The following is a 23,746-nucleotide window of genomic DNA, read 5'->3' on the forward strand; positions in this document are numbered from 1 at the left end:
CGCGTGTGAGGGGGGCTCTGGTCCCCGCAGCCCCCGCCCCCGCTGCCAAGGGGCTGCCCTGCGCCTCCGCCCGGCTCCTTCCTGGTGGGTGGGGGCGAGGGAAAGGGGGAGGAGACAGGGGGGGAGGGCGCCGGAGCGAGGGGGGCCCTGCGCCGCCCGCCGGCCGACCCGCGGCTCCCCGGGCGCAGCGGCCGCGCTGACGGCACAGGCGCCGCGGGCCCCGCGCGCGCAGCCCCCTCCCCCCCCGCGCCCTCCCCCTCCTCTTCCTCCTCCTCCTCCTCCTCCCGGCCGGGCGGCCGCGCAGAGCAGCGGCGGCAGCGGCGGCGGCAGCAGCCACCCGATGTCTGCGGCGCCCGAGAAGCAGCAGCCACCGCACGGCGGCGGCGGGGGCGGGGGCGGCGGCGGCGCGGCCATGGACCCCGCGGCGTCGGGCCCGGCCAAGGCCAAGAAGACGAACGCGGGCATCCGGCGCCCCGAGAAGCCGCCCTACTCGTACATCGCGCTGATCGTCATGGCCATCCAGAGCTCGCCCACCAAGCGCCTGACGCTCAGCGAGATCTACCAGTTCCTGCAGAGCCGCTTCCCCTTCTTCCGCGGCGCCTACCAGGGCTGGAAGAACTCGGTGCGCCACAACCTCTCGCTCAACGAGTGCTTCATCAAGCTGCCCAAGGGCCTGGGCCGGCCGGGCAAGGGCCACTACTGGACCATCGACCCGGCCAGCGAGTTCATGTTCGAGGAGGGCTCCTTTCGGCGGCGGCCGCGCGGCTTCCGAAGGAAATGCCAGGCGCTCAAGCCCATGTACAGCATGATGAACGGGCTGGGCTTCAACCACCTCCCGGACACCTACGGCTTCCAGGGCTCGGCCGGCGGCCTCTCGTGCCCGCCCAACAGCCTGGCGCTCGAGGGCGGCCTGGGCATGATGAACGGCCACTTGCCGGGCAACGTGGACGGCATGGCCCTGCCGGGCCACTCGGTGCCCCACCTGCCCGCCAACGGGGGCCACTCGTACATGGGCGGCTGCGGGGGCGCGGCGGCGGGCGAGTACCCGCACCACGACGGCTCGGTGCCCGCGTCCCCGCTGCTGCCGGCCGCCGGCGGGGTCATGGAGCCGCACGCCGTCTACTCGGGCTCCGCGGCCGCCTGGCCGCCCGCGGCCTCCGCCGCGCTCAACAGCGGCGCCTCCTACATCAAGCAGCAGCCCCTGTCCCCCTGCAACCCCGCCGCGAACCCCCTGTCCGGCAGCCTCTCCACGCACTCCCTGGACCAGCCCTACCTGCACCAGAACAGTCACAACGCGCCGGCCGAGCTGCAAGGTGAGTGGGGAGTCTGCCCGGGTCCTAGTCCTGGGGGGGGGGACCTCAGTGAGTGCCCCGCGCACCCAGGGCCCCAATGGGCTGATGGTGGACCTTGGGCGCGAGCCTGCAGCCGCTTCTGCGGGGTGCCAGCCCCACGGCCCTGGCGTCTCTCAGCCCCACCTCTCTCCCTGTGAGGGGTGAATGCAGCTCGGGCCCCGATTTGGGCCAAATGTCCTTGTTTCTCCTTTTGATTTCTGACTCCAGGCTGCTGGCCTTCCCCAGCGCGGCCAGGTCCCACCAAAAAGGCTCGGATCCAAATATCCTGAATCGCTTAGGCTTTCCCCCCCCCTCCTCGCACCTCAGCAAGTTCCCAGGATGGAGATGGGGCCCAGCCCCGGCCAGCTGGCTCACCCTCCCGGGGTGGTCACTCGGAAAGCTGCCGGGAGAGTGGCCTCTGCTCCTTGCCTGGGCAGAACGGAAGAGTTAGGCCCAAAGCCGCCTGGGCCTGGTGCGCGGAGGCTCAGCGCCTTGGCCTTTCGGAGAACCAGGCCTGGTCTCACGGATACTGAGCCGGGGGCATTTTGTGGTGACAGAGGCGGAGGGTCTGTGCCTAGGCCCAGAGCGAGAGTTGAGAATCATTGGAATTGAAGGCCCCGCAGACTCTTGTTTCTCAGGATCCAGGTTTTTGGGTCCCCGGGTACCCTCTCCCCAGCCTTCAGAAAGATGAGAACAACCTTCCCTCCTGAACTCCCCCGTCTCCGCACCCACCAGCAGACTTCTGGCCCAGTTCTGGCCAGAGCCTGGATTGAGCTTAGCAAGGGGCCTCTCAGGGGTCAGCTGTCAGCAGTCTGTGGGAGGCAGGAGCCTGGCCTGGTGGCTGAAAGGCCACTTCTGGGGTGGAGGGGGGGTTGACCTGCTTGGGCAGCTTCAAACTTCTGGGCTCTAGCTGCCCCGTGGCCCTGTTCTCCAAGGGGGGCTCTCTCTGGAGAAGCCGCCCTTCCCTGGGATGGTTCTACGCTTCCCTGCTCCCGGGGCCTGCCTCTCGCTGCACCGAGGCCTCCACAGCCTTTGGGGGTGGGAAGTGGCTGCCCTGGTACCAGGCGGAGGGCTGCCCAAGAGGTGGAGGCCACCAGGACCCTCCTGGCTCTGTGGACCCACCTCGGGCCCTACCCCACCTCTTCCTTTTTGGCCTCCGGAAGCCCCCCGGCCCCGGGCTGGGTGTCCAGGCGGGGAGAGGCCCAAGCGGCGGGTGCTCCCAGGAGCGGGGATGGTAGCCGGGTGTTCCAGGATCTTCCCCTGGGGCGCAGTAGCCCAGGGCCCCAGCAAGGGCCGGGAGCTCTGGGCGTCTGTGCGCCAGGGTGGAGAGCGGGGAGGGGAGGGCCCTGCGCCCAGAGAGCAGTGGGCAGAGCTGCTTCTCCGTCTTGAACTCTGGCCCCTTGTCGCCTCCCTCGCAGGCATCCCTCGGTATCACTCGCAGTCGCCCAGCATGTGTGACCGAAAGGAGTTTGTCTTCTCTTTCAACACCATGGCGTCTTCCTCGATGCACTCGGCCGGCGGCGGCTCCTACTACCACCAGCAGGTCACCTACCAAGACATCAAGCCCTGTGTGATGTGAGCCGGCGGCCTGCGGGGCCCTCCGGGCCCGGGCTGCCGGGAACGGGGACCTGGGAACCCGTCGCATGAAACTGCTCTGTTCTCGAGGTATAACCGTCGGCAGAAGAAAGGGTTTAACCCCTCCCCAGTCGGATTATCTGAAAAGGAATTCCCCACGGCAAAGACGGGGCGCAGCGGTCGGCACCTCCTCCCCTAGGCTCCCTCAAAAGTTTTTAAAAATGGTGGCGTTGAGGCCTAAGCTGACTGCAGCTGTTGGTAAATAAACATCTATTTTCAATCCGATTGAAACCGGCTGAGAAGGTGCTGTGTTGGGGGGAAACTCTCAACATCGAAACAAAAATTCTGCTGAGGTCTCTCCCTCCCCCCCCACTCACCCTTTAACCCTCTAATGGAGAAAGTGGAGGGGGGAGATTGTGTTTTTTTTGGTTTTTGTTTTTTTAAGAAGAAAGGCAAACGTAGGAGACCCTCATTATCAAATACTTTTATTTTTTGGTTGAGTATTTATCTTTTTATTTTTAAGTTCCCTCGGAAAGAATGTCTTGGAATGCGCAAGTCTCTTTTCAGAGCCGTCTTTTTGCAGGGAAGGGGGGGGCGGGCAAGGTCGCCTTGTCCCTCCCGGGCCTCGGAAGCCCTGCAGCAGCCGCAGGTGGATGTCCTTGCGGACGACTTGCGTTTCTGAAGCCACTGTTCGTCTTGAAAAGGAAACCAGTGGAGCCCCGAAGCGGGGCGGCTCTCCGGGCCTCTGCCATCCCTCCCTCCCCGGCCCCTGCGCCTTCCTCCTGTCCCTCCTCTGCAAGTCTCTTCGGTTCTGTTTCGAATTTTACTTGGACTTTTTCTCTGGAGGGTGTTTTTCTCACGAGACCCGGCTGTCTCCCGACCTCTACTGTAAACTGTCTGGTGCGAGAGCGACGCGAGCACAGCGCCCCGCGGGGACCCCGGGGTGGGGAGGCCCGGCTCCCGCGCGGATTCAGGATTGCGGTGACTCGGAAAGGTTAAGGCACTTTTTAAAACTATAGCAAGGCTCATCCTGTTATTTATTCTTTCTTTCCCTAGTAATCGAAACACCGCATAGGCTCCTCCGTTTATCAGTATTAATGGTGTAACTTTGTTGGCAATATTTGCCGGGTAGAATTTTTTTGTTTGTGGTTTTTTTTTTTTTTAGATAGCCATTGTAAATTTGAAACAAAGTGTCCAATTTGTGTAAAAACAAATTCCCATATGTTTTATATAAATATATATATAAAATGAAGGACGACCCCCTTTTTTCTAGTATCGTGGCTGCTGGGGTGCAGCGTTGGTGACACGTATTTTAAAATCTTCTGCACTGTATAAAATGACAAGTTGAGGATGTTTTGCCTTTTGTGTACTTTTTTTTTTTTTTCCTAAGAAAAGAACAAAAATAAAAATGTATAACATTTGTACATGGCCTTTGACATTGTATCAACTAGAAATAAAATCGCATGAGTATTTTATTGGGATTGCAGAATATCTTCCAAACCCCCCAACGTATGGACAGAAACTGGCTTGGGAGAGCTAGACGGTTTTTCGTTGTTGTTGTTGTGTTTTGTTGTGGGTTTTGGTTTTTGTTTTTTGTATTTAAAACATGGGTGATCCTCAATACTATTTCCCTTTTCTTTTTCATTTTTTTTGGCTAATCTTCCTCTTTTCACTCTTCATTTCACATCGAAGTGAAATCTGGACGTGAGCAACTATTTTTCTTGGCTTCTGTTTTTTAAGAAGAGCCCTCTGCCCCTCTAAATGTCATTGCTCTTTTTAAAGAAATAATCAAACGTGCTTAGAGAGAAACGATAGTCTTTCTCCCAGGGAAAACCATATATATATAAAAAAATAGATGAATATATAAAAATTATATTTTTACTCTTTTCCAACTCCAAGACCAATGAGAATTTTACTTTGAGCTTCAGACTTTACTGTTCCAATATTCCAGGGTTATAAATCATGAAAGGACTCTTAAAGTTTTCGGTAGGGGTGCGTGTGTGTGTGTGCGTGTGTGTGTGAGCCCTGCATTTGTTTTTCCCAAATCAAGAAGCGAGTGAAATTTGTTCCAAAAAGCGCCGCGGGTGGGAGAGCCAGGTGATCGTCTCCAATCCCCTACCATTTCCCCCTAAATCCTCAGGGGCCAAAAAAAAAAAAAAAAAAGAAAAAATTTGTGTTTAAAAGCCCGCGTCTCCTGCTGATGACCCTCTTTCTAGACCCACTCCCGCTTTTTGGGAAAACAAACACAATGAAGTTGCATCGTCGGTGCGGCCGTTCGAGACCCACCGCAGTTTCTCTGAACCTGGTTCTTCTCAAGTTTGACATTTTGGACGTGAGGGTAATTTCTCCGGTGCTCTGTTACATCAAAATTATCAATAAACTCGCCCGGGCAATTAATGTCCCAACCTAACAGCTGTCTATAAAACCGAGATAAAGGGGACAGGAAAAGACCGGTGACTCCGTGTCCCTCGGGGTCCGGCGCAGGGCAAAGTGTGGGGCCGGGTCTCCTGGGCGAAGCGCGCGCTATCGTCGCCCGCGCGCCTAGGACCTTGTGCTCCGGGAGTTAGGTTCCCAGGGAGTGGAGAAGGGGTCCTCCCTGGAGAGGCCACCTCTCCGCATCCCCGGCCTCCCATCCACGCCCCGAGAAAAGCCCCCAGGCCTCCAGCGCGAGAACCTCGCGCTTCCACCCAGACAACCTCCCAAGGCAAGAGCGGGGCCTCCTCCCTGCGTCGGAGACTGCGCCCCAATTAGCTCGGAGGCTCCGGGGAAGTGGGGCTGATTAGGAGAAACTCAATGCCAGCCCAGCCGGCGCGCTCCGGGGTCTCCCTCGGCTGCGCCTCCAGCCCCCCGGCCCGCTCGCTGGGACCCTTGGCGCGCCAGAGGCCTAGGTTCCTCCAGGTTGTGCGTGGCTTTGGCGCCGCCGCTGTGCCAAAGTCCAGGGCGCCGGCGAACCCCGGTTTCCTGTTCATCTCCTGGTGGCGCCTGCAGTTCAGCGGGATCTCCCAGCGCCTCCACGTCCAGGGTGCAGGGAAACCGGCCCGAGGGGCCCTGACATTGGGCCCGGTTCCTGGTTTCGGGCTTGACTGAGAGCTTGGGGATGACAGAAAAGTCCAGCCTTCCCAGCGAGGGGAGCTGGGCTCCAGTCAAACCCGAAAGGGCCAGATTCCGCGGGCAAATTTGCCTGCACACCCACGCCCGCGATTTCCCGCCGCCGCCGCCGCCGCGCGGAGACCCGCCTCGCTCTCGCTGCGCCTTCTCCACGGCGCGCACGGCCCGGCGCGCACCGGGGGCGCAGGGCGAAGCTCCCACGGCCTGCGCCGCGAGGAAAGCGTGCCCGTCACGTGCAAGGGGCCAGCTTAACATGTAAAGGCCCCCGTGAGTCTGGTGCGAAATCGCTGGCTCTGCGAGCACAAACGGGCATCGTCCTAGCACAGGGGCATCCCCAACGGGATCAATTAAAAATCTTTGTGCTACCTTTAGGGAGTTGGTCTTGAAAGAATGCGGTCCAGGACATGACCTAAATGTATGTAACCCGCCCCCCCCCCCCAATAATAAAAGGCCCAGAGGCGAGGAAGTAGGAAGAATGTGTGCGGATGCGACAGGGTTTCTGTTGGTGGATCACGAGTCCCGCAGATTTCGCGGTTCTCCACTCGGGGCGATGCCCGGGGCGCACCGGGGCCTCAGCAGCTCGCCCTGTGCACCCTCTGGCAGCAGAAGCGCCTCTCGGGGCCGCCTGCTCCCCAGGCCCAGGCTGACGGGAACTGCAGCCCGGTGGCCAGCTAGGGCCCGGAGCTCGCTCCCAGGGCCCACGGGGGTGGGGTGGGGGTGGAAGCGCCCAGCGACTGGAAGACGCCCAGGGTGTGCTCTCTGATGGGAAGCCGCCTAGCCCACTGAGGTCCCCTGTGTCCCCGCCGCTTTCTTTTCCCTTTGGGGCTGGAGGGCTGGGGATGGCCGGGCGGGGCTGTGGCACCAATGCCTGGCCCCCCGCCTGCGAGTCCCCTACTAGCAGGCAGCTCTCAGAAGGTAGTGGAAATACCCAGCTCGGGTCTGGGCTCGGCCACCACCTGATGGCCACCATTGAAGTCACCCCTGAGCCTCAGTTTTCTCATCTCTAATAATACTGTCTTCGAGGAGCTTTGGGGCGGCCTCACCCTACTCCGCAAGAGATCTGGCGGTGTGTAGGTGTGAGCAGGTGAGTTGGGTGGCGCACTAGCTGCAAGAATCCGTATTTTGTAAGGCCCCCTGTTCAGGGACTTCCAATCAGCACCCAGTTTGGGAACCATTAAGCTCCCCATCTTCTGGTATGAGCCCCTTGGACGCTCCCTCCCTCCCCAGGGAGGAGGAGGGCATCTGTGAGGCTCAAGACACGGAATCTTGATAGTGGGGTTGAGTCTGGGGCTCTGACGTGGCCTCACCGCACCCCCCCTGCCCCCAACCTCCAGGTCAGAAGGCCCCTGAGCCCCATGGCTGCACTTCTTTCTGATGGTGGTTCTCAGAGTGCAGCCCCGAAACCACCCTCATCAGAAATACTTGGGTGGTCTGCTCAAACTGCAGATTTCAGAGTGGGGCAGGGCATGGCGAACCACGGGATTGGAATCTGGAGGGGGTACCCAGGAATCCGCAGTCTCTACAGATTCCCAAGTGGTCCTGTGAGTGCTAAAGTTTAAAATTTCTCCTCCGTGGTCGTTTCTCTGGGCTCCCGAGAAAACCCCAGAGGAGGCAGCTCAGCGTGGCCTCTGCTGCCCCCTCCCGCCAGCAGCCCAGGGCGGCGGGTGAGTGTAAAAAGTCGCTGATTGAGAGAAGGTGGAGCCCAGCAAGCCCACTCCCTCCCGGCTAATGTTTACCAGGCTTACCGGGCCCTTGGTGGGCGCTTTTCTCTCTCTCTCTCTCTCTCTCTCTCTCTCTCACACACACACACACACACACACACACACGCCTGCTCAGTTCATCTCCAGTCTTCAGGTAGGTCCTGTTACTACCCTCCCTTTCTCGATGCAGAAACAGAGCTTGGACGGGTTAGAGGACTTGCTCCAGACACTGCTGGTAAGAGGTGGAATTTAAACTCAGACCCAGGACTTTCTAACTTCCAAGCCCATGTCCCTAACCATTGTATTACTTGGCTCCTCCAGCCACGGGGTCTAGCGAAAAAAGAGGGAAGCTGAAGCGTGGTCCATGACCAGCTTCTGCTGGCTGCCACTGGTGAGATCAGGGGCCACAAAGGGGTCCGGAGTCTCTAAACACAGCGCCTCTCACACTCCTTCCTGCCGTCAAGCTGGGGGGGGGGGGGTCATGCAGATGGGGTGGGGAGACTAGTGCCACAGCCACAGCTCAGACCTCTGACATTCACCTCCTCTCTAGGACAATGGACAGCTTTCATGAGTTTCCACCATGGCCCCTCATGAGCGCTCCCTTGACTTCCTTGGGCCCCCTTAGTCCAGCAGAGAAAAACTCCGAAGTTAAAGCTGACAGTGAGGGAGGCCAGCCGGGGCCGCACCTGTCTGTGCCTCCCTTGTTCTGCTGCTGGGATGTCCTGGGCATCAACATCTCTGGGTTCTGGGCTGTTTAAAGAACAGCCCTTGTTCGGCATCTCCTGCGGGCACACCCTGGGGCGGAGCTCTGCTGGGCGAGCAGTGTGGCCGGTCGCCTGCACAGTGGGGGGAAAGGCCGTGTCCCTTCACACTGGTACACTGACTTATTGTAGGACCAAGACACACCATGGGCCTTTAACAATTATATTATGTGCTTTGGGGATGGGCAGGGAAAGAGGGAAACTGATATTTGCAAGTATGAAATATTATTGGGACGAAAGAACAGAAAGACAGGAAAAACCACCTCAGATTCGTTCACTCAAGAGACACTGCACACCTACTATGTGTCTGCCATTGAACCAGACTGAGTTAGTGGCTGACATACCCCGGTATCATGGGTTGACAGGCCAGTGCACTGTTTCCAGCGTTTTCCAGCACCAGGACACTGGGGTGAGGGAGGGGTTCATGTCCACATCCTGAAAAAACGATGTCACCAGGGCCAAGGAAACCGGAACCAAAGCAGAAAGACCCCGGAGTGGGCACGGTCACCAAGGCGCCCCCTCCAACTCTCACAGTGTAGGCTGGGGATGTGGGAAAGAGTGAGTCTGTCCAGAGTGGACAAAGTCAGTGGGGCCAGGTGTGGGCCACACCCATAGCTTATTTTCTACAATGCTTTGTGTCAGCACAACGGCAGCGCAGGCAGAAACGTAGCCGGTGGGCAGTGGTCTGGGGGAAACAGTGGAGACAGACCTCTCTGAGCATCTTATTAAACTAGTGGCATCACACCGAGGAGGCATGGACCACACACCCGTGTCCAGGGTGCGGGGCCACAGGGCAGCAGGCCGAGTTCTCAGATGTCCCCTGGACAATCAGATGTGTTTGGAAATTCCCCCCAAAGCAAGCCATAGATCAGCCGTGTTTCTGCATGGTCACAGCGTGTGTGAAACAGGGGAGGCCGGGCATCTCTGTCCAAATGGTCAGAGGCTTGGTGAGGCAGTGTCAGACGTGGCCAGGGAGGCGTGAGAGCAGTGGGTCCCAATGAGCTTTCCAGGGGGCTTCTCTCCTCTCCAAGGAGCGAGAGCTCAAGGTCAGGGACACTCCCAGTGAGAGGAGAGGCACCTGACCGCCGGGGCATGTCACAGCCTGGCTGTTTCTATGTGAGGCAGCAGCGCCACCTGCTGTCTGCTTCCCAGTTTGTGTTGGGGCAGCAACAGAGACTGACAAAAATAAAGGGGCCAAGGAAAACCGATTTCCCAACAGCCTCGGCCGCACACCATGTGCGTAGATGAACCTGATTTTGGCGTTTCAGGCCCTTTGACCTTTGTTAAGGGGTAGCTGCCACTTTTGGGGAGAGGGTCAAACGAAATTAGTCTTTTCCTAATTACACAAATGATAGGGCTTATTTAAAATAAAATAAATAAACCTTAGGAAAACGAAAAGAAAGCAAACATTGCCCCCCCCCCCCGAGACAGCTGTGTGGGTCCCGGGAGAAGCAGAAAACAAATGCAGTGGTTGAAAGTGTGGGAGTCAGGGAGCTCAAGTTCGAGTCCTGACTCCACCTCTTCCTGACTTTGTGAGCTTGGGCAGATGCTTCTCCCCTCTGTGCCTCAGCTTCCCCATCTGTAAAATGGGAATAATGGTGGGAGCACTGCCCCCAAAGCACTGTTGTGAAGCTTAAATGAATTAAAATCTATAAAGGGCTTACAGGTGAAACTGAGGCACAGAGAGGGTAAGCAAGCACTCTGCCCAAGGACACCCAGCTTGCACACGTCAGAGCTGAATTTACTGCAAGCTCTGGTGCGCACTGCTTCAACACCACGTTCCCCAATGGTCAGGCATCTCTCTGGTGTTCCCCACAAGCCACTGTGGCTTCCAGTTACCCCTGAGGCCCTGTTGGTGGTCAAGAGATGAGCCATCAGGAGTTTCTCCAGAGGACAGGCTTCTCCCTTGCTGACTGGGAGAGACCCTGGGGCTAAGGCCAGCTCTGCTGTGTGACCTTAGCAAGTCACAGAACCTCTCTGAGCCACATCTTTCTTACCTGAAAAATGTAATAGTACCTGCTTCATGGGGATCTTCTAAGGGTTAAATGAGTTAATCCCTCCCTCTGAGACAGGGAGGGATGTTTAGTTTGCTCACAACTCAGCACTTTCAGGGCCTGAGTTTATTGCTTCCAAACTATCCAAAGTGCAGAATGTCCACATTACATGGTCACATGTCAGCTCCCATTTTAACCTTTGTGATTTATGGACGTTGAAAATAAAGGGGTCCATTCACAGGGAGAAATCCTGCCCTGTTAGAGGAGCAGGAGTGTGGGTTCCACTATTTAGAAGTCTTTGCTGGTTTGAAAGCTCGCCCAGGCGGTCTCAGGTGAAAACCTGGGATTACGGCAAGGCCTGGCAAAGTGATTGGGACTCATGGGGGGAGTGTGGGATGGGGACCAGCGGGGCTCTGCCTCGTACCAGGGAACAAGCCACCACAACTCGGTGCCTCATCTACAGAGGAGGCAAGGCTGGCCCAGTGCCTGTCACGCAGTGGGCTTCCAACAGGGGTAGCTATTGAGGCATGTGCAGATCAGAACTGAAGGGAGCAGGACAGACAAAATGCAGAGTGGACGAGCCGCTGACCACTGCCAGGAGCCTCCCCCGCAGGCTTCTGAACTGAGCAGACCTGGGCTCCAAGGCATCTCTGCCACTGGCATGCGGGCGCCCTGGGGACGTCGCCCCACTCCTGCACTCCTCTAGAAAGTGCCCTGGCTTTTCTGCCTCTTTCTACCTTAGGAGGAAAAGTGAAGACAATCTGCAGCGAAGGGTGGCAGGGATAATTCTGGCTTAGACTATGATCTGCTACAATTTAAATCTCATCTTCATGGCCAGCCAGCGGGGGCACTGTGGGCAAGGTAACTCCTCTATGCCTATGAAATAGGGAGTCCCTCAAAAGTGATTGTAAGGACTGAAATTATGTGCTTGTGCTTCTGTGGATACAATTTTCCATTCATATAATATATCTTCAATAATGTGTATTTATATATACATGCATCATATAATCTACATGAGTATCATTATTTATAATATTAATGAAATTATGCAACTGATTATTAATGAGGAACAAATCATCTTCCAATCTTAAAGCAGCAAAATCATTCATTTCACTCCTGGCAGCAGTGTGGGGAGGGCTCATGGGGAACAGCCTGCCTCTGCTCCAGGAGGCATCACGTGGGCCTTGCCACGGGCAGCTTGGGCTTCCTCACAGCATGGTGGCTGGGTTCCAAGTGTCCCTTGAAGACAAAACAGAAGCTGAGCATTTCCTAGGCTCCTCATGCAAGCGCACAGTGTTGCTTCTGCTGCAGCCTATCAACCAGGCTATCCCAGAGCCCAGATTCAAGGAGGTGGGCATAGGCTCCTTCTCTAGAGGCAGGGAATGTCAAAGCACGTAGGGGCCAACTTTTACTACTCCCACAGCATTTAAAACAGCTAAATAAATCTGAGCTATTATTATAAGGAGGAAGCTTCAGCAGGCCATAGAAGCCAATCCCGCTGAGGGTGTGACCCCCTCCTTCGGCTGCAGGAGAAAAGGGCGGGGTGGTCATGTAGGCAGCACCCATTAAAGAATGCTGTTGGGAAGTGGTTCTGCATCCACCTACACACTAACCTCTCCTCCTGCCTGCACGCGTGGGGTTCTGTGTAAGACTTATTTTGAAGAAAGATGTTCCAGGAACCCCTGCCTCCAAAGGAAAAAACATGTTGAAAATGAGTGGAGTCCATGGTCCATAAGTTTTAGGAGTATCTGTTCTATTTGGAGCATTGGTTAGATTAGATCCAGGCAAAGGGGAAGTAAGTTTAGCAACACCCGTTTGGTTATTTGTGCTGGGGGCAGGGGGAGTGAAAATCAGAATCAAAATTTTAGAGAGTCATCTGCAACCCAGGTGCTTCCTGGGGGGCTGTGGGGGAGGGCAGGTGATGATGTGTGGTGATGCTCCCACAAAGATTAGAGGTGCAGGAAGGAATGCTCATTTTCGCTCCTTTGGCAAAAAGCTTCACCGCCCCATTGCAAATAAGATCACTGGCCCCAGTACATTCACACGCAGGATTGCGGGGATGGGCACTGGTGTCTGCCAAGGGGCTGGCGGAGAGGGGTGCTTACACCACGCTTACCATCCTGGATCTGGCTTTTGCTCTTTTTAAATGTTCCCATCTGACATTTGATTCCTCTCTCCAATCTCTTTGCCAAATGTAAGTTCTTTTGCGGTTTTAGCTTCACTGGCTCTTTTCTTGGGTAGTTGTTCTCAGCCTGTTTGCCACGTTGTGTCATCAGCAGCTTCTTTCTCCTGTGGTGTGTGTGGCGAGATATGTGTGGGTCGATGGCCAAAGGACACTGGGAGGGCAGAGATCCAGAGTGGGGGGCAGGGTCCCACCCCTGGAGCGGGGGGGGGGGGGCAGCTGCTGCTCAGTGGCTTAGGTGCTGCTTGCTGGGCTGGGGAGGACCGTGTAAACAGTGCTATCCTTGCTCTGGAGAAAGTAATGGAGGAAAGCAAGCAAGGGTGGTTTTTCCGGGCAGAGACCAGGACCCAAGCACCAGCTTTCCCTCTGCCAGGTTTTGGAATCTTGAACAAGTCCCTCAAGCCTTTGAGGACAGCCTCATTTGTCATAGTTCATGCAGGTAAGGAATTCTTACCGCAAGGCTGAGCTCTCACCCGCTGGGTCGTGCAGCCCTGGCCTCAGGGCGTCTTCAGCCCAGGGGGCCCAGGTGTGAGAAGTGGGTGCAGAAGAGGGAAGAACACTGGCTTTGCAGCAAGATCTCTAGTAGGTGCGGCTCAGCTCTGCCAGAACAGATCTCTAGTAGGCTGTGGGACCAGGTCGGAGGAATCACTTCATTTTGATCAGCCTCAGTCTTCTCATTTGTAAAAGTGGGGAGGGCACTGTTTCCCACACCACAGGGCCAAGGTGGCGGGGGCTGGGGCCTGGCCCACAGGGGAGATGGGATGCTTGTGCTTGTCCATACTGGGAGCCAGACTCCAAGAACCAGGGCACAGATACGCTCCCCCCTGTGTGTATCCGTGCAACACAAGCACAGCCCTGAGCATTCCAGAGATTGATGTGAGAAGTAGACAAAAAACATTGTGAAGAATGCTCATCCTCGCTATCGTTCCAAAAAAGACTTCAGTAATACTAACTAAAATCACCATGTGTAGTGACAAACATTAGGGAAGCACACACAGAAATCACAACGGCTCTGTAAGGTGCTGGGGCTACTCTTTTTCTTGATCTTTTCTAACTGTTCTAAAATGCTTGTTTTTAGAGTTCTTCTGCACCTTTATATTGGTGGGAATCCTATGCAAATATTCTTTTCAACCAACAGCAGAACTGGGTCTGTCCATGCAATACTTTGATGGAAGAACAAGAGGTTTAGAGGTGCTTATTCTTTAAAAAATATATATGTTATTGGTTTTTAGAGAGAGGGGAAGGGAGAAGGATAGACAAAGAAACCTTGATTAGAGAGAAATAGCAACTTCAATTGGCTGCCTCCTGCACACCCCCTGCTGGGGATCGAGCCAGCAACCCAGGCATGTACCCTGACTGGGAATCGAACCAGTGCCCTCCTGGGTCATGGGCGACGCTCAACCACTGAGCCACACCAGCAGGCAGAGGTGCTTATTCTAACCAACCACGCCTCTTCATCACACTGAGAAAACAGTTGTGAACCACTTACATCATTCAGATGACCTCACGTACAGAACAGAAGCCATCTATGAAAAAGCCCTGCAGAATGTCAGCGCAGATCCCCGCCCGTCAGCGCCTGCATCACAGCCTGCAGCTCAGCCAAGCGGAGCAGAAGCCTCAGCCAAAGGATGCCTGGGTGTGGCCAGTCGGCCGTGCGTCCCACCCATTTTCTTGGGCAGTACGATAGAATTTAGGGAAAATATGTGGAAGGAAAGGAAGGTGGAAAAGAATGGATACCAAAAGTTTGGTTTTCCTCCTGAAAATGAAAATTCTTTTCCAGATGTTAAAACTGGATTAGAAACTTCCTTCCCCCTTTAGAGTAGAAGTGTTGCCAGTGGAAACTGGGTTCTTCCACAGAGTCAGGATAAAAGCATTTTGGGGACCCAGGCATGGGAGGATGTGTAGTGGTAAGATTTACTGAAGGAAAAACAGAAGACTGTCTCCAGGTGCCTGGTGTCTCATCCAAGACCAGGTGGCTCAGCTCCGTGGCTGTGGAAGAAGTCCAGCCTTGTCTTCACCAAACCCAGAACAGGGACCAGCATCCAGAGATGTGCCATCACCGGGCATCGGAAGGGCATCCGGAGCTGCCATAGTCCAGTCCAGTCCAGGCCAAAGCTCAGCCCACCTCAGTCTCTGTCCCCACCGGCTAGCTGAGTCTCTGTCCCCGGCTGCGCCCTGGCCGCCGCACCCAGGCCCAGGCCTGGAGCCTGCCCAAGCTTGGGCCCACGCAGCTGCCGGTCCACACGGCTGCAACGACCTGTGCTTGGGGCCTCCCGGCTGCTACCCGGAGAGAACACTCGCACACCGGGCAACAAGCGAGCAAGGGCAAGTTACTGCGACAGGCCTTGGCTAAGCTTTGCTTCCATTGCCTGGGCTTGGGACAGAGCCCGCTTCCTTTCAAACTAACCACTTTCTCCCCTAGTCCCTCGTGTGCTTGTGCTGGGCCCTCCTCCTACCCAAGCTCTTTTCAAGATCTTCTAGGGTGTCAGGCCCTCATCCAACCCTACCCCATTCTCAGGCTAGATGCCGCCCCTCTGTGGTCGCCATCTCGGCTCCCCCTGCGCATGTGCCAGGCAAAGGACCGTCCCGTCTCTCCCTGGTAATCCTGGCTAAGGGCGGGTTGCCCCCTGGGAGACTGGAAAGCTGATCTTCCCCGGACCAAGTCCCCTTTGGCAGAGGATGTGGCTTTCCCCTGGGGTGTCTGAAGCTGTGACTTTCAGATTTAATCAGGCGCAGGCAGTATAGCTCCCTTCTCTTTTGGTAACTCCTAGCTGCCTACGCTAACAGCATGACAAGAATTAGGTGCCTGCTCCCAAACTCCACAGAGAGGCAAAGAATCTTCCACGCTGACGGGTTTGTCAACTCCAGTTAGGGGCAGCCGGATCGGCTGGCCATATTTTTATATATAGCTAAGGTTTGTTGCATTGGGCAGTTTTGAAGAGTCTAATACTAAATAAGCGCATGGAATGCACTAGTCAGTTTCCCTACTTGGAGAATATTCTTCAGATAGCTCATCTTGGGGCCGTTTGCACCAATCAAAACCTGACATTCTGAGAGGGAACAAAGGAGTAAAGTCCTCCTTAAATCCAGGGACTCGCTTATGCAGCCCTTCCCTATCCCAATGTTATAAGACATTCTCTTGTACTATCTCCAAATTCTTTTGTATTTTTTACGTCTATTGTTAGCCTGGATTTTATTTTTATGTGTGGTATGGAATCCAAGCTGCTCTATTTACCCTTCAAAACAACAGCCAGTAGCTCCGATTCCATTTCTTAAGCAGCAAGTCCCCCACTATGAAGTTACTCTTATTTTCTAGAATCCCACCGGCTTCAAAACTTTCTACTCTGTTTCACTGATGTGCTGCTTTGCCAGCACCACACTGCTTTAAGCACTGACAACTTAGGGTGGGTTTTGATATCCAGAAGGCAAATCCCTTTTCTTTGTTGACTCCTCTTGAGCATTTACTATTCACCTTATCAAGTTCCAGGAAAACATCCTTTGGGATTTTGATGGTCATGTATAGAATGCCTTAACACAGGGAGAAGTGATAATTATAATATTGAGCCTTTTCATCTAGAACACAGCGCATCTCTTTATTCAGATCTTTCATCATATCCAGGAAAACTTTATAAGTTTAGCCATGTGCCCCCTGGACTGTTCATTAGGTGTATTTCTGAATTATTACTGGTTTTGGTTGCTATTGCGTAAATAATTTTTCAGTGAGTTACTGATACTATACGGGAAGGTCGCTGATCTGTATGCTTCCCTTGTTTTGGGTTTTGAGAACTTTTTGACATGAAGTCAAATCTTCCGCTGCAATAAGTTTTGTTTACTTTTCCCAGTGTTTCATACTTTTCATCTCTGTCCTCTTTGTGCTAGTTTCAGGAAGAATCATGTGGCTTAATCTTCCAACTAATTGTATCTGTGTCTCTCCTGCCTTCAGTGTGACTACTTAAGTTTAATTCACGGTGTCTTTAATTTCTAAGACTTGCTTTTTTTCCTTACTAGTTTACTCTTTTTTTGATGGATATGATGGCCTTCTAGTCACCTTCTGATTCCTGTCTTGACATTTCCACAAGGGTTAGATACTGTTTCAAGATGCTGGCTTGCCTCAGTGATCGGAGATTCCTTATGTCTGCTCCTATCTGTAGGTGAGGGCCCAGGGCGCAGTGCTGGTGTAAGTCTTCTCTCCAGGCAGGAATCCTGTTACGGGACATTTATACACACACATTGGTTACAGAAGTCTGTGCTCTGACACTACCTTCTGCAGTTGAGGGGAGCCCCTCCGTTTTGGATGATGGGTGGTCTTGCCTTCCATATGTCAGCTGCAGCTGCCACTGTCTCTTCTCCTGTTCTCTCACCTTCTTGCTGACTTTCTTCTCTCCTCCACACCACATCTAATATAAATGTCAATGTTAAAAATCACATTTTTATGTTTTCAAAAAATATCTTTACCTATCCTGCTCAACTCCTTTTCATTTCTGCCTACTTTCAGCAAGCTTTCTTTTGATAGCAATCTACCCCACAGGGCTTTTAATTCTAGAGCTCAGGATTTCCTGTGTACTTTGAGATCAGAGCAGAAAAGGTAAAATATTGACGTGAATTTTTCATAGAAAAGTGGAAACTGTTTTCTCAGATTTTTCATAAGTACAGAGCAGGCACTGTCTGAAATTTGCTTGTTTCCTGGAGTAAATCTTTTTCATAAATGCTCTTCCTTCACATTTCGTGTGTCAGATCCTTTTACTTGAGTCTGAAAGGGCCCGTGTTGATCCGTCTGCTCTTTACTCACTGTACTCAGATTGTGTTTTTCCTAGAAACTGGCTACACGGGTTCTCCTTAGGCGCTGTTTTTTTACTTGTGAGCTATCACACACTTTCTCTCAGATATCAACAGAAGGGACTGTTTCCAGTTCAATGGCTGAGTCATCTGAGGGCTGGGAGGAGCTTGGCTATGGCTCACCAGGCAGGGGAACCTAGGTGATGTGTGCCTTCTTCTGTCTGGAGTCATCTCCATAGCCAGGGCCCCCCCTGGAGTAGAAATGGCAGCTTCCTATCTTCATAAACGTGCTCTCCAGCAAGCTCAGTGCTGTGGTCATCCCTGCCTACTTCTACCAGGTCTCTTTTGTCACCTGGGGAATGGCCATCACCACCAACATTCACTGATACCCCTAAGGCCCCAGGGCCTGCTGCTCATGCTGCCTCAGACTCTTGCCCTCGATGCAAGGGCAGGAGACAGGACCTCTGGATCAGTCCTGAGTTCTGACCCACTCAGAGCTGCTCTTCCCTGTCCGAGAGGCAATCAACGGGGTCTCTGGGCAGCTGGGCCACATGGCCCTCCACAGAAAGTACACAATCATGAGCACTTGCTACATGCAGACCACACATTTTGCAGCATTATTTCACCTAACCTTCATGAATCTATGACTATTTGTAGAGGAGCAAATGGAGTTCGGAAATAAGTAACTGCCGTGGCACAGCATACCTAACATTGGCAAAACTAATGCTCCCATCAAAGCTGTTTGTGTCTGAAGCTAATCCTAACTGTTCTAAAACTGCACAGAAGACTGAAAATAAATAAAAGGCGATGTCAATCAAGGCAGCTTAAATGGTGGGGTGATGGGTGATAGCCCTTGACCCTTCTGATATTCCAAAATTTCCACAATGGCTATGTTTACTTATTTAAACAGAAAAAAATCTAAGTGATGATGACCAGTGAAGCACAAAAGAAACAGAATGTCAGAACTGGACAGGCCTTAGAAACCAATGACTCTGACCCGTTTGCTCCAAAGATGAGAAAGCTACAACCTGGACAAACCACATGACTTGCCCACAGCGCAGGAACTGTGAGCAGAGGCCACAGTGGAGCCTGCGCTTCTGGGCTCCCAGAGTCCAGCACTCATTGTGAGTTTCTGGAAACTGTGCAGCTGCAGATTTGGCACGAGTAAAATCCACTGGCAAAGCACACCACCATTTAGGAAAATACAGGATGGGACCCACAAATCAAGACAGCTCCACTTAAAAGATGTCTATATTTCTCAGCACCTTGTCAAGGGGTCATTTTCCATTATTTTACCTCATTACCATCATGTAAATTATACAATTATGATCTTGACAAGTACTCAAGAGTCTTGGGAACAAAAAGCTGAGTCACTGAGCACTTGTCCTGTAATCTGAGTGTTCGTTCTTCCTGGCAGCTCTGAGAAAGACCATCCAAGGCCAGCCTGGGGCAGGACGGAGGAATGAAAGGCGGGTATGGGCTGTTACATTTGGGCTTATATTTCAGGCATGTGGTCTTTAGTTTCCCTTACTAATTTTCCACAAATATAAAAATGATAAACTCATTCAGATTATCTGTATATCAATAAACTGGGATTATTCTGGCTGTGAGTGACAGAAAACCCAAGCGACCTGAATTAACCAAGAGGGATCAGTGTTGCCCAGCTGGCATGGCTCAGCGGTTGAGCATGGACCGATGATTCAGGAAATCAAGGTTCGATTCCCAGTCAGGGCACATGCCTGGGTTGTGGGCTCGATCCCCAGTAGGGGACATGCAGGAGGCAGCTGATCAATGACTCATCATTGATGTTTCTCTCTCTCTCCCTCCCTTCCACTCTCTGAAATCAATAAAAACAAATTTAAAAAAAAAGGGGGCTCACTATTGATGTGTGTCACTCAGCAGTCAAGCAGGACGGGACCGGGCCTTCCAGTGCTGTGATCGGGCTCTGGTTTCTCTCTCTAGGTCTGGATGGAGTCGCTCCGTATTTACCAGGAGTTGTTCTCGCAGCTGGGGTACAGCGGGGAGGGAAAAAGACGGGGAGACACATCTCCTGCTCTCCTGGAGTGCTGTTCCAATGGCAAATTAACAGTAACAACATCGACAAAAACTAAACGAGAGCACGCCAAACGCCGGGGGTATTCTGGAAAACACAGAAAACTAAAACAAAGAAAACCGAGTGAGGAGTTCAGATGGCCCGGCCGCTCCTCCGACACCGCACCGAACGCCCAGCGACCAGACCAAACCGGCCGCGCCCGCGCCGGTGGGCAGCTCCGGCCGGGAGAGGGGCAGCCCGGCCCCAAGGCGGGAAGGCCCCGGCCCACTGCACAGAGTTCTCCGCCTTCATTTTATTCCTAACAACTTAGAAACGGAGTCTGAACCGAACGAGCAAATGTAAGGAGCGCGGAAGTTAATAGACGGAAACCTCGCTGAGCGGAGGCCTAGGCCGGAGGAGCCGCTCACGCGGCGCTCCACGCGCCCCGCCGACCCCGACCGGACCCCGCATCTCCCGGGCGGGATTCGAGCGACTGCTGCAGGCGAGGAAGAGATTCCTTCCGGCCGTTACAGCTCAGCCAATGGGAGGCTGCCAGAGCCCAGCCAATGAAAAGTCACCGCACTTTCAGCCTTGCGTCTCCTCCAATGGACTCTTCGTTTACATCGGCTCCTCCCAAGTCCTGTCCGCGGTTCCTCGGGCTGCGTGTGTGGTTTGCGTTAGACCGCGCGTCCTGAATTGCGGTTCTTTGTTGTTCCTGAATAAAGCCATTTTGCTAGAGGAATGTCTGTTTGTTTAAGGTCAACAGGATAGGTTTTTCTTTCCAAAGTCTCCACAGTATTTTCATTGTAAAACCAGTAAGAAAATGCTTTTTCCCAGGGAGACGGAGTACCTTGAGAACATTTTCCTGAAAGTGCGTGAGAGGCCCGGCCTCTTGAGGCATAATAATGTACTTAAAATACACTCAGTGAGACCCTCAGGTGAAAAAATGAAATTTCCAATGCACGTACATTTGAAAAAAAAAAATCACTTAAATGCTTATTTTGACGTTGTGCCCAGGATCAATTGAAAAAGCGCTCTGTTTAGAAAGCATAGTTCAGCCAAAATCCAGCTTGTTTTTTAGGAACAAGGAACAAGAGGAAAAAACTCGGAAAACAAGGCACTGGGCAAATGCGAGTGTGTGAGCATTTGCAGGGCTCCGTGACACAGGCCTGCATGACTCACTTTCCAGAGCCAGCCCCTCCTAGAGACAGCGCTTCCTGCCGTGGGCAGGGGCAGCTGGCCAGGAGTGGAGAGTGAAGCCCAGAGGTGAGAAGGGCTGGAAAGGTAAGGAGGGGGCGGAGGCGAGACCACTCCACCAAGGGTCCCTGTCACATCAACTCACCATTTCTGACACCAGGACTGAGGTGAGACAAGTGGTTTGTACCCAGGAGGCTGTTACTTGGCTTCTGTGATTTGAATACAGCCCCCCCTCCGCTGCCCCACTCCCGCCCAGTAGTGCCAGGCCAAGGGTCCTGGGGCATGAGCGTGTTTTCTGGTTTGCCCCACTGTGCTCCTGCATTTGGTCCCTGCAGGACCTCTCCTGGCAGGATCCTCTGTCTGTCCTCTCTTAACATCCCACTCCCCTCAAAACCAGATGCAGACTCTCCTAAATCACTGACACCATTTACTCCCACCTGTTTATTGCTCATTTGGTCCCCTAAACCCTCTCAACTGCTGTCTCTCCAGAGAAACCAGCATGGCTATAATATCCAGTGCGCTAAGGGAGCATGATAAACCAGAGGTGAATCCATGGAGTTTTCAGCCTCCTAAACACAGGAAGTGTGCTACTGGTTAATTTCCCCTACTCATCAGATCACCAGGCAGGAACTAAAGGCTGTGACTTCCTAGAAAGGATGAACTTTGTCAAAGCAGCTCATGTAGCAACAGCTCAGCTGCCTCCTACTATCCGCATCCTACTATCCAGGCCTCTGAAGGTCCATGTTGTCACAGGTCAGATGGTTGCGTAATGGTCCGGGTGCAGCTCTCCAGGTCACTGGCCCTCTGCTGCCTGGCCAGCGCCACCCTCAAAGTGTTGGTCCCCAGGTGTAAGCCCTGCAAGCAGGAGATGGCCTGCTGGGCCGAGGCTGGGTCCTGGTAATGGAGGAAGGCCCTGTGTTGTGGCCCCTGCCAGGTGAGCCGCAGTGGGGCTGCACCCCGTTCTCTGAGGGCTCTCTTCAGCTCACTCACTCGGGTATCCTGGGGGAGGTTCCCGATGTAAACAGTGTTAGAAGGCACATCCTCCCCCTGCACGGAACCTGACTCCGGCTGGGGTGGGTCCCAGGGTCTTCTTACAGTGCTTGGTGGAGCTGTGTGCTGGCCACAGGTTTCTAGGTGCTGGTGCTCATCCTGAAGGGTAACATCTTTCCCAGCCTGCTTCTCTTGGGAGCGAAGGCTTCTGAGTATTGGGATTCTCGCCATCATCTCACAGCTGATCTGAAAAAGTAAAGCAGTTCCAGCTATTCTCAGGGTGTCCAAAAAGAACCAGGACTTGGTCATGAGGGAGGAGAAATGAAAATCCCACAGGCGCCTCTGCCACACATGCTCTGGACAGACATCTCTGTCTGTGCATGGTAAGCCATGTGCACCAGTGGACTAGATGCGAATGAGCCCACCTGGCCCTCTGTGATGTGGGTCCCCCATTGTCTAAATTAGTAGCTTTGATTCCCCGGCTTAAGGCATGCCATGGCAGCTGGCAAGAACGGGAGGCTTTCTCTGTTCTCCTAGAAGCCCAGAAAGCAGAGAACCGAAGGCCTCCTACACAGAGGGAAGTAGCTAAGGTAATTAGTGTGAGGGTTACAGAGTCACAAATGGCACCTCCCCTGCCGGCTCCCCAGGATAATGGTTTTTGTGGCCTGCATACCTGTCCCCTCCCCCTGATCTCAGCTGTTGGGCAGAATGAGGTCTTTAATAGGCCACAGGGATCTCTCCCTCCTCTTCTCTAAGCCTCCACTGAAAGAGCATTTCCAGAGAAATGTGTCACTGAAAATGTGGAAACAAGGCAAATCTGAAATAAAACACCACCTTTCAAAACAGCTCTAGCAACGAGTCTAAAATAACAAATAACACACACACACACACGCAAACATTAAGTCTCGATGGATAGGACTTCTATACATAGGGCATCTTTGGCTTTTTGACCTAATCAGTCAACAGATATTTCCTATAACCTGCAACAAAGGAAGCAGTAGGTGTCCCAGTAAGTGAGGCTCAACCGTGGAGCCCACCTGAACAGACTGGAACTGCCTCTATTCGGCTGCAGTGTGGAGACCGCTGGCCCCGTCGGGTGGGGCAGTGACACTGGGGCTACTGGTCCGATCAGGCTGAGCCTGGGGCAGAACTAGTCCCATATTCTCAGAGGAATCATGAGGCAGAAAAGGGCAGAAAAACACTCTTGAGTCCTTTTGATGACCCTCATTCTTTAATGGTGCTTCTGCCTTTCTTTTGGGTGTAAAGCATATAAGTGATTAGTCAAAGAGGCCAGCAATGGTCCAGACTCGGCTTCCCCCAAATGTGGGCATGTCAGAGACAGATCAGCCCACAAGGAGATAAGTGCAATTTTTCTACCAAAAAAAAAAGTTTTTCTTTTCAATTTTATTTATTGATTTTAGTGTAGAGAGAGAGGGAGTGGGGAGAGGAACACTGATTTGTTGTTCCATTTATTTAAGCATTCATTGGTTAACTTTTGTGTGTCCTGACTGGGAATTGAACCTGCAACCTTGGCGTATTGGGATGGCACTCTAACCGACTGAGCTACCAGGCCAGGGCAAAAATAAACAGTTTGACTAGTATCAATGTTCTAGTTATATTCAGAATCATATGTACCTTAGAGCGATGGTTCTTATCCTTGGCAGGGTGTCAGGGACCTTTGAGAGAAGTTGGGGTTCCCTCCCTGGGACTCTTCCACAATTCTGTGTGCAATTCCCAATGTCTGTCCATGGACTTCCAAACCACAAGAAGTGCGCAGGCCCCAGGTTAAAAAATCAGTGAATTAGAGTAAGATTTACAGAGGCACAAATGCCTCAGGAGAGTCAAGTGCCTTCTTGCAGAGTTAATTTAGCACCTAGTTCTAAGTGCATAATACTCTCCACCTCGGCAAAGCCTTTCTGAGGGTCAGAGCCCTCTCCGACCAGACACTGCCCTTGCTCCCTGGCGTGGCCATGTCAAAAGCCCCTGCAGGGGGCACTCATCCTCTCTGGCCTCTAGAATGGCACACAGACTCTCAGCTGCCATGGAAGGATGGCACACAGACAGCCTTGTTCCTTCTAATGTTGCCCACTGTTCAGATAC

The 23,746-nt window shown here is 53.4% G+C and overlaps 2 protein-coding genes across 7 annotated transcripts in view; one reads left to right on the plus strand and one right to left on the minus strand.

Annotated features, from left to right (window-relative positions):
* Positions 1 to 307: 307 nt before the first annotated feature.
* Positions 308 to 4,380, plus strand: FOXF1 (forkhead box F1). The gene is made up of 2 exons (XM_081118617.1): positions 308 to 1,313; positions 2,750 to 4,380. The coding sequence occupies exons 1-2, from the start codon at positions 341 to 343 to the stop codon at positions 2,908 to 2,910; spliced, it is 1,134 nt and encodes a 377-aa protein (XP_080974743.1). The 5' UTR covers positions 308 to 340; the 3' UTR covers positions 2,911 to 4,380.
* Positions 4,381 to 11,714: 7,334 nt separating this feature from the next.
* The window catches only part of MTHFSD (methenyltetrahydrofolate synthetase domain containing), a 28,640-nt gene continuing 16,608 nt past the window's right edge, over positions 11,715 to 23,746 (minus strand). For 5 of the 6 annotated variants that reach the window (XM_081117878.1, XM_081117881.1, XM_081117877.1 and 2 more), the window contains one exon: positions 11,715 to 21,892. In XM_081117878.1, the coding sequence (XP_080974004.1) occupies positions 21,404 to 21,892 (489 nt within the window). In that variant the 3' untranslated portion in view covers positions 11,715 to 21,403. The remainder of the gene's footprint in view (positions 21,893 to 23,746) is intronic. The other variant, XR_013997514.1, reaches the window with a different exon arrangement.

This window comes from Miniopterus schreibersii (assembly GCF_964146895.1).
Source record: "Miniopterus schreibersii genome assembly, chromosome: 18".
Taxonomy (NCBI): Eukaryota; Metazoa; Chordata; class Mammalia; order Chiroptera; family Miniopteridae; genus Miniopterus; species Miniopterus schreibersii.

Coding starts and splice junctions, on each gene's coding strand:
- FOXF1 (XM_081118617.1), top strand. CDS start 341: ATGTCTGCGGCGCCCGAGAAGCAGCAGCCACCGCACGGCGGCGGCGGG. Junction 1,314..2,749: donor CGCGCCGGCCGAGCTGCAAG/GTGAGTGGGGAG, acceptor CCTCCCTCGCAG/GCATCCCTCGGTATCACTCG.